Source organism: Lipotes vexillifer, unplaced genomic scaffold (genome assembly GCF_000442215.2).
Source record: "Lipotes vexillifer unplaced genomic scaffold, Lipotes_vexillifer_v1.1 scaffold967, whole genome shotgun sequence".
Taxonomy (NCBI): domain Eukaryota; kingdom Metazoa; phylum Chordata; class Mammalia; order Artiodactyla; family Lipotidae; genus Lipotes; species Lipotes vexillifer.
The window spans coordinates 451,259-469,546 of NW_006791018.1; the positions used below are offsets into that span (position 1 = coordinate 451,259).

Consider the following 18,288-nt stretch of genomic DNA (forward strand, 5'->3'; position numbering starts at 1 on the left):
CGTGTAAGCCAGAAAGAGAAAGAGCCAAAAGCCTTTACTTTCAAAGGTGTTTCTCTCATCCTTGAAAGCCCTCCCCAGGAACTCTGACCTATATCTCATCGACTGAAACTGTGTCATTGGGTCACCCATGGCTGCAAAGGAGTCCGGGAACGCAAGCCCTATTATCTTATTTACTGATTTCCATATGGAGGAATATTAATAAGATGGTTGGAAATGCGTGGTGAGTAAAACTATAGTATCTCACACAGAGACATCCATATGACACACAGACAGATCCTTCCAATGCAACATGGCAACTAGGCTAAGAGAGTTACAAGATGCTACCCACAGAAGGGCAGCAAGGTCTGGAAGCCAGAATCAGTGAAATTTGGGCTGACACTTAAAAACACAATTTATTAGGTGATCAAAAGCATTTTAGGCAGAGAAAACAATAGGGCCAAACGCAGGCACAAAAAAGCAAAATTAGCACCTGAGGAATTTGGGGCTTGGGGGTTGGAATCTAGCATGTATGTGAGAAAGTGGAGGAGCTTAGAAGGACTGACATGGGTGAGATCATGAAGACGCTACCTAATATGCGATTCTTAAGAGTTTAGCCCTTACCGAGAATGTAACGGAACCCCAAGCTCAGGTTGAATGATTTTTCTCAGCAACTTTGGTTCTTGGAGAAACCAGCCTATGTATGTTGACGCCGGGTCCCCAGGCTTCAACTCGGAACTACTCTCCTAGTTCAAATCACTCAACTAGTTGTCACTTGCTGTCTTCCTCAGAGCAATCCCTTGAATTTCACTCTTGCAGCAAACACAGAACCCTGTCAGAGTCTCAGAAAGAGCCAGTCTGTTTGCATCAAACTCTGGTCTCATCAGCCCACCTGTGTGACAGAGCTAAGTGTACTACAAGTTACACAGTAAATAGATCCAGCCACTTGTATGCTCTTCTTTAGATGAGTGTTCTCACATCTGAAGGCATTTTATATCCATGTGAGCCCTTTGGGACCCCATCAATCTCAGTGATTTGTGAGAAAGGAAGCTGTTACCTGATAATCTTAATATACAAATCATTTCTAGGCAATAGTCACACTAGTGTAAAGGAAAAGGGAAAAGGGAAAAGGCACATACGTGAGCATCGGATAGACCGGTTCATAGTCCTAACTTTGCCACTTAATTAGCTGTGTGACCTTGTGAAGATTATTTAACCTCTTTGCCGACCTCTGTAACAAGTGTTGAGAATTCAATGACACTGTATATGAAAACGGTTTACAATCAAGTCACAGTGCAACATCTGATGTTATACGACCAGTTAGTGCATGGTGAAACCAGAAACAAATCAGCCTTGGAAATTCAGTTCTTAGCATCCCCAGCATATAGTAGCTATGTTATTATATGAATTAATTAATGAATGCTAATAAACCTGTAATTTTTAAAATCTGTTTTAAAATAGAAGTGACAGGAGCAGCTTAAATCTTTAATCCCCATCTCCACTTCCAGGGACTTCTCTGTCTCTCCTGAGGTTAAAAAAAAATGTCCCAGTTTTAATAATCAAGTCAGATGTAAATATATTAATTCTAGCCTTTATTGACTAAAAACTATGGTGTGCTTGTATTAGAGAATCTGAACAAGAGCTTATTTGACCATGGGACAGTAACAGAGCAATCTGAGTCTGAATTCATTTACCAGGCACACAAACAGTCACACCAGCTTGTAAACACACCTGGACAGGTCTGTCTCTGTGGCAGATACTATAGAATGGCTCACTCTACATTCATTCCTAATCATCTTCTTTCCTGCATTCTCTATATAGAGGCTGGAAAGCAAAATACTCACTTTCCCAGACTCACTTGCTGTTAAGGGTAGCCTTTTGACACAGTCCTGACCAAAGACATGTAGGCAAAAATCCCTGGGGGAGGGTTTCCCAGGAAAGAAATATGATAAAGATTATTTTTGTCTGGGGTTCTATGTCCCATTTATAAAGTTTACACAATGTACTTTTCACAACACTTGTTTGAAGTTAATTGGAGGAAAAAAAATGATGCGACAGCTAAAAACCACCTCTACACTGACACCCAACATATCTGTTCACGGGCTACCTGTTCACCGTGGGGAGCTGTATCCTGACAAGATAGCACTGATTCCCCTTTAGGTATGTGACAGAAGTAATCAGATGAGGACAAGGCTGTCACCTCTTAGAACTGCAAACTATACAGCTATGTGGTTGATGCATTGCAGTTAGAGGACTTAGGTTCTAGAACTGACTACCATTAGAGTACATTACAGCAGTGTCAAAAAGTAGCTGGTGAAAGAACAGTCTCTTCAACAAATGGGGACAACTGGATACCCATATGCAAAAGAATGAAGTTGGGAGTCCTACCTCACATCATGTACGAAAACAATCAAAATGGATCAATGACCTAATTATAAGAGCTAAAACCATAAAACGCTTAGAAGAAAACAGGAGAAAATCTTCATGAGCTTGGATTTAGTAATGAACTTAGATATGACACCAAAAGCACAAGCAACAAAAAAATAACAGACAAAATGGACTCCATCAACATTAAAAACTTTTGTGCATCAAAGAACATCATCAAGAAAGTGAAAAGGGCTTCCCTGGTGGTGCAGTGGTTGCGAGTCCGCCTGCCGATGCAGGGGACGCGGGTTCGTGCCCTGGTCTGGGAAGATCCCACATGCCGCGGAGCAGCTGGGCCCGTGAGCCATGGCCGCTGAGCCTGCGCATCTGGAGCCTATGCTCTGCAACGGGAGAGGCCACAACAGTGAGAGGCCCGCGTACCGCAAAAAAAAAAAAAAAAAAAAGTGAAAAGACAACCCACAGAATGGAAGAAACTAGATCTAAGTCATGTATATAGTAAGAGTCTAGTATCCATAATATATAAAGAACTCTTACAACTCAATAACAAAAGACAAACAATCCAATTAAAAAGTGGGCATAGGGCTCACTCAGATATTTTTCCAAAGAAGATATACAAATGGCCAAGCACAAGAAAAGATGCTCAACATCATTAATCATTAGGGAAACACAAAAACCACAACGAGGTACCACTTCTCATCCACCAGGAGAGCTATAATTTTTAAAACTAGGAAATAAACGTCAGTGAGGATGTAGAGAAATTGGAACCCTCATGCACTGTTGGTGGAGGTTTGGCAGATCCTCAAAAAATTAAATATAGAATTACCACATAACCCAATAGTTCCACTCTTATGTATAGATCCAGAAGAATTGAAAATTAGTACTCAAATAACAGGTACATGCATGTCCATGGCAGTACTATTCACAACAGCAAAAAGGTGGAAACATCCCAAGTATCCATCAACAGATGAATGAATAAACTGTGGTATATGAACCTCATATATTATGGTGTATACATATATGTAGAGATACACCTCAAAAACTTTATACTAAGTGAAAACAACGAGACACAAAAGGTCTGATTTTGGGAGGTAGTGGCTGCACACTATAAATATAATAAATGCCATTGTTCATTTCAGAACGGCTAATTTTATATGATTTCACCTCAATTTTTTTTTAAAGGTAGCAGGCTCCCTAGACCACATGTAATTAGTAGAGGTTGCTGTCTTGCTATAAAGATATTGGAAAGTCTTTCTTTTCCTCATTAGTATATTAACTGGTATAAAATAAGAACACAACTCCATTCTTCAGTAGGCTTTGTGGGGAATATCCAATCCAGTTTTCTGGTTTCTTCTTCTGTTCCTCTGCTTGCCTTTGAATATTTCTCCTTTCGTTCAATACCCACTACTCAAGATAGAGAAGAGTGAATAGTAAATGCATAAGCTACAATCTTGTTAACACCTCTGGCATAAAGAAAGCAATAATTGAAATGTAGATGTTTTTATAAAAAAATCACTAAAAATGGGATTATGGGATTATCAGGGGTCTTAGTTTCATTTATCCATGCAATTTCATTATAGTTTGGAAAAGATAATAAAAGATTGCTATTGGGCTACAAACATTTGTCTCAGAACTCTTGTGACAATTTTAACCAATCTTGTAAAAGTTTGGAATGCTTGGTATTCAGATTTTGCTGTACATTTTTATCCAAGTTCATTAGTTTCCTAGTGTGGCCATAACAAAGTACCTCAAACATAGTGCCTTAAAACATTAATTTCTTCTGAGTTTTAGAGGCTAGACATTTGAAATCAAGGTGTCAGCAGGGCCATGTTCCCTCTGAAGTCTCTAGGGAAGAATCCTTCCTTGCCTCCTTCAGCTCTGGTGGGCCTCAGGCAGGTCTTGACTTGTGGCAGAATAATTCCCATCTATGCCTCCATCTTCACATGACTTGCTCGCTGTCTCTGTGTCTTCTCTTCTTATAAGGACACCTGTCATTGGATTTAGAGCTCACCCTAAATCCAGGATGATCTCATCTCAAGATCCTTACCTAATTCCATCTGCAGACTTTTTCCAAATAAGGTCACATTCTGACATTCTGGGTGAACATGAATTTTGGGAGGACAGTATTCATCCCACTACTCTACGTAAGCAACCTAATTTCTTTTTTTGACACAGTAATGTTTTTTAAAAATGCAAACTCAAATTTGGCTTGGTAAAATTAGAATAATTCTTCTGCAGAAAGCTTTATTAAAAAATAAATCTTGGGGCTTCCCTGGTGGTGCAGTAGTTAAGAATCCGCCTGCCAATGCAGGGGACACGGGTTCCAGCCCTGGTCTGGGAAGATTCCACATGCCGCGGAGCAACTAAGCCCGTGCGCCAAATCTACTGAAGCCAGCGCACCTAGAACCTGTGCTCCACAACAAGAGAAGCCACTGCAATGAGAAGCCCGCGCACTGCAACAAAGAGCAGCCCCCACTCACCACAACTAGAGAAAGCCCGAGCACAGTGATGAAGGCCCAATGCAGCCAAAAATAAATAAATAAACTTAAAAAAAAAAACTTTAACCTTCAAACAAAAATAAATCAAAAACAACAAAAAAATCAAATCCCTAGAATTGAGTCCTCGCTTTACTTACTAAAACTGATGTAAGTAAATAAGAAAAATGCCTTTTGACAGAAACAAAGCATGACAGACTGGTGCTATATTATTTACAATTTATTATTTACAAAAATAACTTCAGCTTTCTCATCATAATGACAATTCAATAAATCCTCTCTTAGAAGTCAGGGGCCTTGACACTTACAATTTTTACTAAGAAAAACTTGCTTTTTAAATCTTTAAGCCATAATTTTTTTTAACGTCTAATAATCAATTTTTTAAAAATTTGGACAATGAAACTATCTTCAAAAATTTACAGTGAAATTTGTTACGTAGTCAAGTATCAACTCCAGGTTGATAAATATTATAATTATTTAATGTTCAGGTAATTTTATTACCAAATTACAAGACAATACTGATAGACCATACATTTTCCAAACTATAAGAACATATCCTACTTTATACAGTTTAACATCCAGGGGAAATTTTTCCTACATTAGTGAAAATTAATTTTATTGTAAATTTTCAGGAATTCTTTCTAATATACCAAGATACAATATGAAAAGGCAGAAGTTATTTTTATTTTTATATAAACCTATGAACCTAATGTAGAAATCTGATGTTACACAATTCCTTTGGCAGAAAACATTTAATTATAAACAGGTCTTAAATACAATCCATAAGATCATGAAAAAGAAAGAAAAATAACCCTGTATTTCTTATTAACACCAAAAATATCATCTCAGTACACAGATTCAATGACGTTTTTATCCTATCAACAACCTGCAACACAAAATTCATTACAGTATGGCAAAAATAATTTTTAATTTAAAAGGGAGAAGAAACTTCTGGATGTATAAAATTTCACTGCTAAATGCCAATATACACTATATACATGTTGCATGTTATGTCATTACAAAACTACATTAGGTGAACTTAAATGGCAGATCCCGATTTAGTGGGTGTGCAGTATTTATTCTACTTCAAAGACTTACACAAAATTAAGCTTTTACAACTCAGATCACAATTATACATGAATTATTTACACAAACATTAAAATAACTTTATTAAATATTGTTTGGGGGAAAAATAAGATTTTCCATATATATGCAAACATTAATTATTATTAAGAGCAGCTTTGTAAACTTTTTTATGTTTTGTTTTCTTTAAAGAATAGAAGATTCATTTCCAAAAAAGTAAGGTGCCATTTTAGAATTTTTTATAAGTATATAATTGAATCCACATAGAAGGAAAATACTGGATAAAAAACAGAACAGAGACATGAAAGGTTAAGTTTCTTTCCAGTTACTCGTACCTGAAATAAGACAATGACAGAAATTGGGCTTTCAAATACTGCTTGTTTTTCCCTTTACATGTAGACCAAGTAGTATACATAAGACTATTTTGTTCTAATATACAGTTTCTTTGAAAAAGGAACATACTTATAATCAAATTTCTGTAACTACATAAATGACAAAAATTTCCAGAGTACTGTCTTCAAATGGATTCTTGGTAGAAAGATTAAGGGTTTTCTTTAAAAAACAATATAGAAATCTTGCTTCCATGCAAGTTAACTTTTTTTTTTTTGGCGGCTTGCGGGATGTTAGTTCCCCGAACCAGGGATCGAACCCGGGCCCCAGCAGTGAAAGAGCCGAGTCCTAACCACTGGACCACCAGAGAATTCCCACAAGTTAACTTTTTAAAAACAAAACTTATGTCCATTGTTTTTCCCCAGTCTAAATACCATGTATCTGTAAGCATATGTATTTGCATGTTGTGTTACCTAAAAAGTTGGGAGATGATGCAGTAGTGTGCAAATTTTTAGGAAAGAAAACAATCCTTATTGGTTTACTGCCTAACTCCTAAAGTATGTGGAATCCATTAGCACTATAAACTCACTTAAAACATAGGCTTCAGGAAAACTGTCTTGATGGCTTCCCTAGAAAGCCATTGCCTGTTATTATTCCACAGACTCAGGATTACTTTTGAAAGGAATGGCCAAAATTTTCAACAGTCTGGCATACCAGTGGTACTCAAATCATCTCTTTAAAAGAACAACACATCAATAAAAACACACATCATCCACACTTGGTATATATATCACATCAAATTATTAGGAATGTCTCATAGCTTTAATTCACATATACTCTGTAAAAAGGAAATGCAGCATCTCTGCACACCACACTACAGGAAAACAAAACAAAACAAACAAAAAAAACTGACCATACCTTCATTAGAGAATGGCCAAAATCACTTGAAAAGGTCATTAGTGGCAATTCTAATGCCAAGGACCTTTGTAGGAAAATAAATGTTTTTTTTCCAGGGAATGGAAATGTTTTGTGGGGTATTCCTCAGCCCAATTGTTGGCATGACTGGGGGACTGGCTAAATGCTTTATCACACAACTGCATTTACATGGTCTTCACTGATAATAACAGAAAACATTTTTGCTCCTCCCAAAGTGCTCTTGCTTCTGTAGACAATTATATGCTAATTATTACTCAACACACCACTGAGAGCAAAACTGACAGTACTGCAAACACAACTACAATTTAAGAAGCCAAAGGAAATATGTAGGGAAGCGTACACAAAAACATGTTTGCCTTTTAAAATAATGATGGGTGGGAAACTCTGAAAAAAAAATATGCAGACAAAAAATACTTAAAAGGTTTCAGTGCTCTCCCAATTACCATATTTTAGGGGTAAATGGTGGTTTCTTTATACGCTCCTATGTCATGTTGTTTAGTGTCATAAGGCTACTTACTGGTTGTCCAGATTTGTGTAGAGAGATTTGAAAGTAAGAAAAAACTAACTGGAAGGAACCTGAAGCTGCCTCTCATCAAAAATTTGACCTCAGACAAGTTGGGACTGAAAAAACCTTTTATGGCCTATTAGAGTAAAATATGTTTCTGAGCTTTATTTATTCATGGGCCTTTTGAGCTGAGAAAAAATTTTTTCCTTCTTTTAATATTTTCAGATTACAATCACAAGGGTCAAGTAGTACACTTAGGAAGGCTTTCAAGAAAATGCTTGGTTTGTTTTTAAAGAAGAGGCTGCTGCTGAGGGTAATCTGTTTGCTGCTGTGCAACTGAATGAGCTGGAGCTGCCACCGCAAAGCCTGCCGACCGCGGCAAACTGGAAGTAGTGCTCTGGTGAGATGACAGATCCACAGACATCCCCATTTGCTGCGTGTAAGCAGCTGCACCAGTAGCTGATTGAAGGTGAGAGTTCTGATTCATGTAAGTAGGATTGGAAACAGTGTCTTGTCCAGCACTACAAAAAAAATTTTTAAAAGAAAACCATATTTACTTTACATTATCTAAGTTACGGTCAGAGATCAATCATCATGAGAAAATAAAAATGTCTTTTCCGTCTCTTTAAGTTTATATACCTCTACTATTCCGATTATGATTTAACTACTCCAGCTATCCAATACTGTTAATGTAATTTTTATATTTGGGAAGAAGAAAGTACTCAAAAAGAAATAAAATATAGGATTATACGGCCTATCTAATTCTGTTTTCTCCAAAATCTCTCACGGAAAACATTTAGAAATCTTTTGAGGATCTGCAGATTGTTTCTGATGCTGGTGTCCTTGGCCAGCTGCAATGAGAACAAAACCCCGGCTCAAGTACACCCTCAGCCCATTTTCTCCCTTCCCTCTTCTCTCGATCAGCACAGAGGAGACCACTATTCCTCACCCACTCTTTATACTTTCCTTTGGTAGGGCACTTTCAAAGCTGCCCCGCATAGCTTAACCTGAATCCCTACATAAAAATAATAAAGGCAGGGAGAACATGTAATCCACATAGGGTCCTGAATCCACCCTCAAAATAGTCCTGACCTATAGTTTACTTATTGACACTATACGAAAACAAAACAAAACCCCCAGAACTCCACTAAGTTGAAAAGTCACACCAAATCGCAGGACTTTCATTTGTTCCTGTAATTACTATAGCATATCTTTTAAAAGATATATAATTTTTAAATGCACCAAATACACTGCTTCAATATAGGAGGATTAATGTCTATACTCGTCCAGTTTTTCTCTCTGTAATTCCTAGTGTCACCCAGGATAAGAAAATTTTTACATTTTAACTTAATCAAACATCAATACCAACAGATTTATTTAATTTCCAGATAATGTCTAAAATTTATACACATGGAATTTAAGAGTGGGAAGAGACCTGACAAATCATTACACATGACTGTACTGAATAAACATTTTGTGTGGTTAAGCAAAGTCAGCAGAAGGCAAGATTTAAACATGTTTTTCAGAATAGAAGTTAGTATGAAAACTTAGACTACAAATTCCACAGCTCAAACACACTTCTTTTTTTTTTTCTTGCGTTATGCGGGCCTCTCACTGTTGTGGCCTCTCCCATTTGCGGAGCTCAGGCTCCGGACGCGCAGGCTCAGTGGCCATGGCTCACGGGCCCAGCCGCTCCGCGGCATGTGGGATCTTCCCGAAACGGGGCACGAACCCGCGTCTCCTGCATCGGCAGGCGGACTCTCAAGCACTGCGCCACCAGGGAAGCCCAAACACACTTCTTTTTAAGAGTCAAAGTAACAAAATTTTCTGATTTTTAGGAGTACATGCTCCTAAAATATGTCTGGGACTACTTGACTAGGCTGATTAGAGCACCGTGCTAAGTATACCCTTACAGGACCCAAGTACAGGCTTGGGTCCTGTAAGGGACAGTTAGCTTTATTTTGTCCTGGGGACCCAGACTATAAGCCAGGTCTAGGCACCATCTCAGTATGGTTAGCAAAGCTAAGACAGCACCATTCCGATTTCATGGGATCTTGAATGGGAAGTTCTATAACTTCATCTCAACAGCAAAAGAGGGCACTATTATTATAAAGAGAAGGGTCTAATTATTCTCATTCTGAAAATCTGTGAAAATTTAATGCATATAATTACAAAATTAACACAGCTCCCAAACACTTACCTTAAATACGGAGTTGGGGCAGGCTGTGTTGGCACTGAGGAATTCACATTTGGAGGCAGCGATCTCAGTGGACCGACTTGATCTGGTCCTAGGCTGTAGCTTTGGGCAACAGTGACTTGGTGAATACTTTGACCCATATAGTTGGCACCATGTGGTTGAACTGGATATGTCTATTAACCAAAGAGAAAAAGTTGACTCACTGATCTCCCAAACAACTACCTAGCAATACATTTAAAACTTTAAAAGGCTTAAATGAAATAAAATGTTATACTTCTTTGGGGAGCAATCTGATTCTACCAATCTAGCCACCCTAGTATAAAAAGCAGAGCGCTTCCAAATCACAGTGCCAAATCTATAGAAATTTATGATTTACTTGTTCTTTTATTTTGCAGGGGGTTGAAAGGAAGGGAGGTGGTGTACTTTTAAGGAGCATGTTGGAATCCACCCAGGTTGCCTATTACTAAGTAACATGTCTTGCTGAAGAGCCACAGAAAACTATATACTCCCTTGAAGGGCAGCACAGTGTCACTTCAAGTTACCATCAGAGAGATGACCTTCTTCACCCCATCTCAGGTGACTTATTCAACTTCTTAAGAATGAAACTTAAAAGAGCAAGTTGAAGAATAAATGGTATCAAGGCAGAGTGCAGGCCCTCTCTGCCACTGCCTCCTTCATCCTGCCTGCAGGACAGATAGGACAAAAGGAAAGAAGAACTATGGGTAAAGGAGATGTACTCTTAAGAAATAGCAAAGGTCTAAGTCTCTGTGAATATTTATGTGTGCCCTACTTAATTTCCAGGGTAACATACAGGATCTACCACCTGCTTACCAAATACAGCATCAAAACAATGCACGTTTAATAAATATCAATCGCTCCAGTTTTAAACTGAGCTCATTTTTAAAATTAATTTTTATTGGAGTATAGTTGCTTTACAATGTTGTGTTAGTTTCTGCTGTACAGCAAACTGAATCAGTTATACATATACATATATCCATCTGTTTTTAGATTCTATTCCCATATAGGTCATTATAGACTATTGAGTAGAGTTCCCTGTGCTATACAGTAGGTTCTTATTAGTTATCTATTTTATATATAGTAGTGTGTATATGTCAATCCCTATCTCCCAGTTTATCCCTCCCCCCCACCCTTTCCCCCTTGGTAACCATAAGTTTTAAACTAAGCTATTTTTAAAGCAAAGACCAATGACATGAAAATTTAGAATGCTAGAAATGCCAAATCAACTATGACATTAATAAGTACAATTATATTACCTCCTTAGCAGACACATAACAACAGCCCACTGACCACAGGCTGAGATGGTGGGAGCGGACCTCTTCTGCAGGTTAGGATTCCTGAGTGGCCTTCACAGATGCAATTAATGGTGTGTTACGCTAACTTTTTTTAGTAGGAACTTTTTTTTTCAAATTAGAATAGGAACTCTGAATATTTCAAATGCTATTATGCACGAATAGTACAGATACCATCATGTGAAGAATCAAACTAGACAGAAAACTAGCTTTTTAAAGAAATGAGTTATGCTTAGCAAAACAGACTATAAATAGTATGCAACTAAACAGAAAAACCTGACATAGGAATAATAAATAACCCTTTACAGACACACAAAGAAGTAAATACAACACACAGTCCCAGAACACAATGGCGCAAACATTTCTTTTTGTTCCATGTTCATAGCAGCAGCAGATAACTCTTTGAAAACAGAAGCAATATTGAATAAACTCCAGCTGTCTTTTGCACCCAGAAATTCTTTCTATCCTCATATGAAATGACTCTTTCATCATTTTCAAAAGTTCAGGGCATGGCATATTTGATAAACGCATCTTGTCTGATGTGAGTTACCATAGTAACTATTCTTTTTTTTACTTAACAATTATGTTGTGTCAAGTCATCTAGATTATGCATCCATATTCTATCTTTTCTCCTTGGTGTCTCCTTCACACACTCCTTTACATACCAGTTTTTGTAAATTAACATGAAATTTGTTTATCCAAACTCATTCTGAATTCAACCACTAACTGGCTGAAATTTCAAAAAGGTTTCAGAATAATGGATATTGATAAATATAAATATTCAGTTCAGCTGGGAAACACAGAAAAGGTGTAAAGTTCTGGAAAAGATGGTGTTCATGAATGGCTCAAGGAGCCTGCAATTATCTGCCTGCATCATATATGTTATGCATGCACAATTTAAGTTGTGCATCTAAGAAAATATAAAGCATGATCTGAGAACAAAATGAGTTCTTTAATGAAGGCTTTTAATAATCACGTTAAGTCAAAGAAATCTTAACAGAAATTTAAAAGAAATGTTAAATTTTGCTTGCTGAGCAACAGGAACAGCATCAGTACCTCATCTGTAGAACTTCTGACATGCCAGGCACTGTCCTAAATCAAAGGATTTATACTTTATACTTACAAAAAGGATTTACACTTACATAAAGGATTTATGCTTTATATTTACAAAAGCTTATGAAGAACAGACTCCCCTCATATATTTAATAGTCTCTTCATTATGTTATAAATGAACTAAAATGTATTTGTGAAATATCAGTGTCTTTGTAATTGTCCTGGTGAACACTAATTGTTTAGCCAACAGTTTTTGACAAAGATGAATTTTATAATGTTATTCATAGACCATAGAAATTTTAATACTATGCTTTAAAGCTTTCTTTTTTTAAATTTAAAACTTTTCTTAAATTTTGAAAAATGTTCTAAAAAATGCTCACCTGCATTGGAACTCCAGCTGATGAAGGTGGGTAGTGTGCTGGATGATGGATCTTTGAATAGACTGAATATACTGGTGCTTCATTCATCAACTTGTTATATAGTTCCAGAGCTTCCAAGACTTTTACATTCAATTCAGACAATTCTGAATGCTTCCTAACATAGAAGGGAAGCACTTTAATACTCTTCAAAGTTTTTAAGCATTTTAAGCATATTTTTAATTTTTAGCAACATAAATTATTTCTTAAAATTTACCACATTTTCTACTCATATTTTAAAAGGTTCTTTATATATATGAAAGTATATTCAAAAAGGGAAAATGGGAGGAGGAATTATTTAATTCATGTAATGTCTAGGCTGATATGACTTCATAATATTAGGGGAACTCCTTTCCACACCTCATAAAATGCAATCAATTCATAACTTTGGTGCTAGGAGAATGTTGTTTCTTATGTTACAGGTCTCTGTTGGAAATTCAATTACAAAGAAGAGTAATTTCTAAATTTAGGAAGAGTCCAAACCTTAATTAAAAATCTTAGTAGAAGAAAGTCCTCAGGCAAGGCCCACAGGCTGCTATGAAATACAATATGACTGAGATAAAAGCGCATTCACAAACAAAATCACACACATTTTCATTTCCTCATACTCATGAAAGGATTAACTAAAAAAAAAAATAAATAAATAATTATCCTTGAAAATGCAAATGAAAACAATATAATGAACTAGTCTCTACTGCTTGTTTGCTGGTTTCTTCCAAAAAAGTGAGTGAAACCAGGTCCAAATAAGAACATTTTCAAATTTGCATCTTCAAATCTGCCCAAGGAACTCCAATGCAAATCCTTCTGACTTGGTACAGTTTTGCCTGTTACCCTGGGAGTAATAAAGAACTCCCTTTGCAACTAACAAGTTCATAAAAGTTGAACGGCCACTTTATCTGGCCTAAAGCACCCACAAGTCTGTTTATTAAATGTAGCTTTTTAAATATGTACACAGAGAGACTCGAGAGACAAGAGACAATCACAGGCAGCCAGACACAGGGCTCCCAAATACATGACCTGGATTGAGTCCTGTTAGGACTTGTCACCTTTCCTCTATCAGAGACTGTTATGTCTGAAACAAACAAAAAGTGCTGTTTCCTCTCTTGCATGTGTGACTGTATAAAGGAGGTCAAACTCTATTTTCAGAAATACCAGTTATAAATCACACAGGAAGCTTCAGAAATTAGTGTCCATGCTGACAAATTTGTGACTAAGAAGTAACCATAGGCAATTGGTCCACATAACCCAGTATACTGATGAACACCAGGAGAACACAGAACGGCAGGATGACTGAGCACATTTGAGATCACCTTCCAGGATTTGAGACATAATACCAAAGAAACTATAAATTTTTACTAAACTGTGCCCAACACTATCCTGGGACAGAGAAATTAGGCAGAAGGTGTGGTCCTCTCCTTCAGAAAGACTGTAACTTACTAGGGAGACAAGGCTAAGTACCTGAAAAATAGCAAATGATGTAAGATAGCATATATTTGAATGCAAAATTAAATGAAATAGGTAGGGAACAGAAGAGTTTAGAGGAGGGGATTAATTTGACTGAAAAGGCTTTAGGGAGAAGCTGGGACTTAAGTTGGCACCTGAGGAAGGATGGAGAGGCCAAGCAAAAAAAGGAAGACTAAGTCAGGTCAGTGGGACAGTGTGAATTAAGGTAAGTGAAAGGAACGAGAAGGGTACACGAGGGAAGAATGAAGAGGGTAATTTGATTAAGGTGGTAGAAAACGGTTTTCGAAAGGTAGAAGGAAAGAACGTTAGAACAGCCTGGAATATAGCTAAGTTCAAGCTATGGATCTCTCTTCAATAACTCTATATACACTTTTTTGGGGTCAATTTATATTGTTTACACAATATAATTTCCTAGTGTGATAAATGCTACAAAATTATATTCTGTACAATGACAGACAGAAATGAAATGTAAAATTTTAAATTCTGACAGTAAAGTTGTTTTTCTTTTAAGGAAAAACAAACTGACAATGATCCACTCAAGGGAAGAAGCAATATTTTATTCATCTCTGAATGTTTGACAAAGGTAAACAGTCAATAAAAATTTGTTGCAGAACAGCAAGCATTTTCCAGAACAGGAGATGCATCTGCAGTTAGTGGGCATGGAATGGAAAATGCCAGCTGGCCTATTCAGGAACTGAAATTGAAGAGAGAACTGGTTAACAGGTGAGCTTTCACTCAAAAAATTAACTCATATCAGAAAATATCACTCTAATTTTTAATTGTTCTAGACCTTTTTCTCTGAAGATATTCTTTTTTATCAACAAAAATAAAATTATACTGTCATATCTTCGGGTTTTTTTCATTATATAGCATGACATCTTTCCATGTCAATAGATATTTATCAATGGTAATGCTTTTTATTGTAGAATGTATGGATGTAGAATATTTTTTAAACCAATCTCACATTGAAAGACATTTTAGGGCTTCCCTGGTGGCACAGTGGTTAAGAATCCACCTCCAATGCAGGTGATACAGGTTCGAGCCCTGGTCCTGGAAGATCCCACATGCCACGGAGCAACTAAGCCCCTGTGCCACAACTACTGAGCCTGCGCTCTAGAGCCCGTGAGCCACAACTACTGAAGCCCGCGCGCCTAGAGCCCATGCTCTGCAAAAAGAGAAGCCACTGCAATGAGAAGCCTAAGCACTGCAACGAAGAGTAGCCCCAGCTCGCTGCAACTAGAGAAAGCCCGCGCACAGCAACAAAGACCCAATGCAGCCAAAAATAAATAAATAAAAATTAAGGGGGAAAAAAAAAGATATTTTAGTTACTTTCAAGTTTGTTATAAATAACACTGTGAAGAACACTCTAAGAGATAAATCTTTGCATATATCCCTATGTATTTAGTATTGCTGGGTTAAAAGATATAGACTATGTTTAGGCTCCAGAAAGGTTTATAATATTGCACCCCTAACCACACCTAAGATAATACTATCTTTCTTTTTAATCTTTCCCATTTGATTATTCACTGACCATTAACATGCCTTCAACGAAACCAAAGTAACAGATGTATAGGTAGATATTCAATGCTTTCTCCAAAATAAGACCAATAAAATGTGATGAAACTGCTACCATCATTTCATTTACTGCGACAGGGATTTATTTTTCATTTCTGTAGAAAATACAACAAATTTACAAAAAAAAAGTCTCAGGGAACAAAGATTATAATCTTCAATGACTAGAAAAAATCTTGCTGCTACTACTCTTCTCTGGTAAAGGCAGATAAGAAGTAAAGTAGTTCCTGTTCTTGTTGTGCTGTTTTGTACACAAGTTCAGTAAACAGGGAAGATGGTGGAACACTAAAGCCTTCTCCCTTGTCTGCCATTCACTATGGCTGCCCCCTCTGACTTCAGATAGAAAGCTCTGAGGAATAAGAGAAGGAGCAAAACTAAGTTAAAAGCTCAAAACCCTGACAGTCTGTCTTTCAGTGCTACTATTTCTAAGGAAGTGTAAGACTAGATGGGATAATGAAATTAAAAGGACAACAGAGACAGAAATACAAGGAACAAAAATGAGAACAGAAGGTATATACACTGGATTTAGAGTCACAAACACATAGGAAATATCATTTGAAAGTTTTACAAATACTACTTCTCTAAGATCCCTATTCCCATTTTTGTGCTTTATTCTTCACGACTCATTATCTCTCAACTCCAGCCCAGGTAGGAAAAGGAAGACTGGCACTGTAAGAGTTGGAGTCTATCATTCTGCGTGTAATATATTGCCATGAAAAAAACTGCACCAAAATCAAAAGTACCATTCTGCTATTAGTTTGTGAGAGTTTTGGAAACTGAGAAACAATTTCAAAAGATTGGAACAGTTCCACAAAAACTCCCTAGCTTAAAGTTCTGCCAAAAACAAGTAAACTTAGGAAAACTATGTTATTTCCTGCATGAAGAATCTCACCTATCGATCTCTTCAAGTTTTTCATCTATCATTGGACCCATCCGTTGGCAGATATCTGTAAATACAAAAATATTTTAAAATCTTGAAACTAAAAACCAGTTTAAGTCAATTTCAACAATTTTGAACAACAGCGCACCAATATGCAACACCATGCAAAATACAAAGAGAATTAAGTTTATGCTAGAGAAGGGACTATAAAAGACCAAATTTAATACTATTCAGCACCAACAATAATATCCTGTGACCAAGGCAAAGTCAAAATCAGAACAGAAATCCCACCATGTTCTCTGGAAGTACTAAGTTTGCAGACTGAAATTTGGAGTTACCTCAAAAATCTTAAAAATACCTAGAAAACTATTATTAGCTAAAGTAAAAGGAATTTGAGTCACAGTGTATAAAATATGTAATTATGTACAGATTAGATATGAACATTTTTCATTTTTTTAAGCCATTTCAAAATAAAACATTTTATATATCTCCAAATGTAAACATTGATACAATAGCACAATATTCTATATTCATAACCAGGCTTTCTTCCATAAAAAAATTTAATAACACTTATCCATTTATCACAGAGATTTTTCTCCCAATGGATTGTTTCAGATTTCTTAGAGACTAAAAAGACACATCAGCATGCATCAAATAACTGCATTACAAAGTTAACACAGACCATGTATAATTTTGACATTTATGACACAAGAGAATTAAAAGAGGAATAAGAATTTCAAACATTTTGACTCAATTAATATGCTGTTATTTCTAATTCTGTCCTTTTTTGGACTGCAAATTTCACTAGTGGTATTACAGAAAAGCAAAGACTTCTTCACTGGACAGGATCGGCAGTTTTATAGCAACATCTTCTAAGTAATATGTTTACTCATTTACTACACCAGTCTATTTCCCACCAGAGATTTCTAGACTCTGGAAGCAACCCAAGGCAGAAGAAATTTAAGACATTATAAATAGCTAAAACATTAAATGACATTAATCACTAATATTCACTTAGTACCTTCTAAGTCCAAGAGGTCTTGGGAGTCTGGTTTTGAATCTGTTGGATCTATACTCTGTAGTACGTGCAGGGCTCTATCCATCTTATCCTAAAAAAGTAATAGGACACTTTACAAAGAGTTTTAATTTCAATGATAATAAAAATTATTCTTTCCAAGCATTCTCAAGGATAATACATTTTAAGTCTCAACAGTTTAACCATTAAACAAAAGAAGGATCCTACCTCATCTATATAAACAGGCTCAGGCTCTGATTTCTTAATTTCCTCCTCTTCATCATCAATTACATTCAATTTGTCCACAGCTGCTATGGAAACAAAGTAAACTTTAAGTTCCTTAGTATTTACTTTGGTATTTTAGTCATTAATTTATAAATAGCCTGTGATTATCCATAAGAAAATGGAAACCCTTTAAATAATCATCACATTTCATAATCAATAAAAATTATTACGTATGTTCACTCATTCATGCCACAACCATTTATTTAGCCCTTACCACGTGCCAGGCATTGTTCTAGGCATTGGAAATACACCAATGAATAAAGCAGATAAGAATCCCTGCCCTGATGGAACTTACATTCTAGAGGAACAAGTAAGCAATTCATGGGAACTGTCATTACAGGCACTTTCCTGAGAACTGAGTGTTATCACTAGGGTGAATATATATATAT

The 18,288-nt window shown here is 36.5% G+C and overlaps 1 protein-coding gene across 2 annotated transcripts in view; it reads right to left on the minus strand.

Moving 5' to 3' along the window:
- Positions 1 to 7,847: 7,847 nt before the first annotated feature.
- The window catches only part of STAM2 (signal transducing adaptor molecule 2), a 48,174-nt gene continuing 37,733 nt past the window's right edge, over positions 7,848 to 18,288 (minus strand). The window contains exons 9-14 of one of the 2 annotated variants that reach the window (XM_007464160.1): positions 17,843 to 17,925; positions 17,621 to 17,708; positions 16,612 to 16,666; positions 12,648 to 12,801; positions 9,908 to 10,077; positions 7,848 to 8,228 (exon numbers count right to left, since the gene is read on the minus strand). In XM_007464160.1, coding sequence (XP_007464222.1) covers positions 7,997 to 8,228; positions 9,908 to 10,077; positions 12,648 to 12,801; positions 16,612 to 16,666; positions 17,621 to 17,708; positions 17,843 to 17,925 — 782 coding nt within the window. In that variant the 3' untranslated portion in view covers positions 7,848 to 7,996. The remainder of the gene's footprint in view (positions 8,229 to 9,907; positions 10,078 to 12,647; positions 12,802 to 16,611; positions 16,667 to 17,620; positions 17,709 to 17,842; positions 17,926 to 18,288) is intronic. The other variant, XM_007464161.1, reaches the window with a different exon arrangement.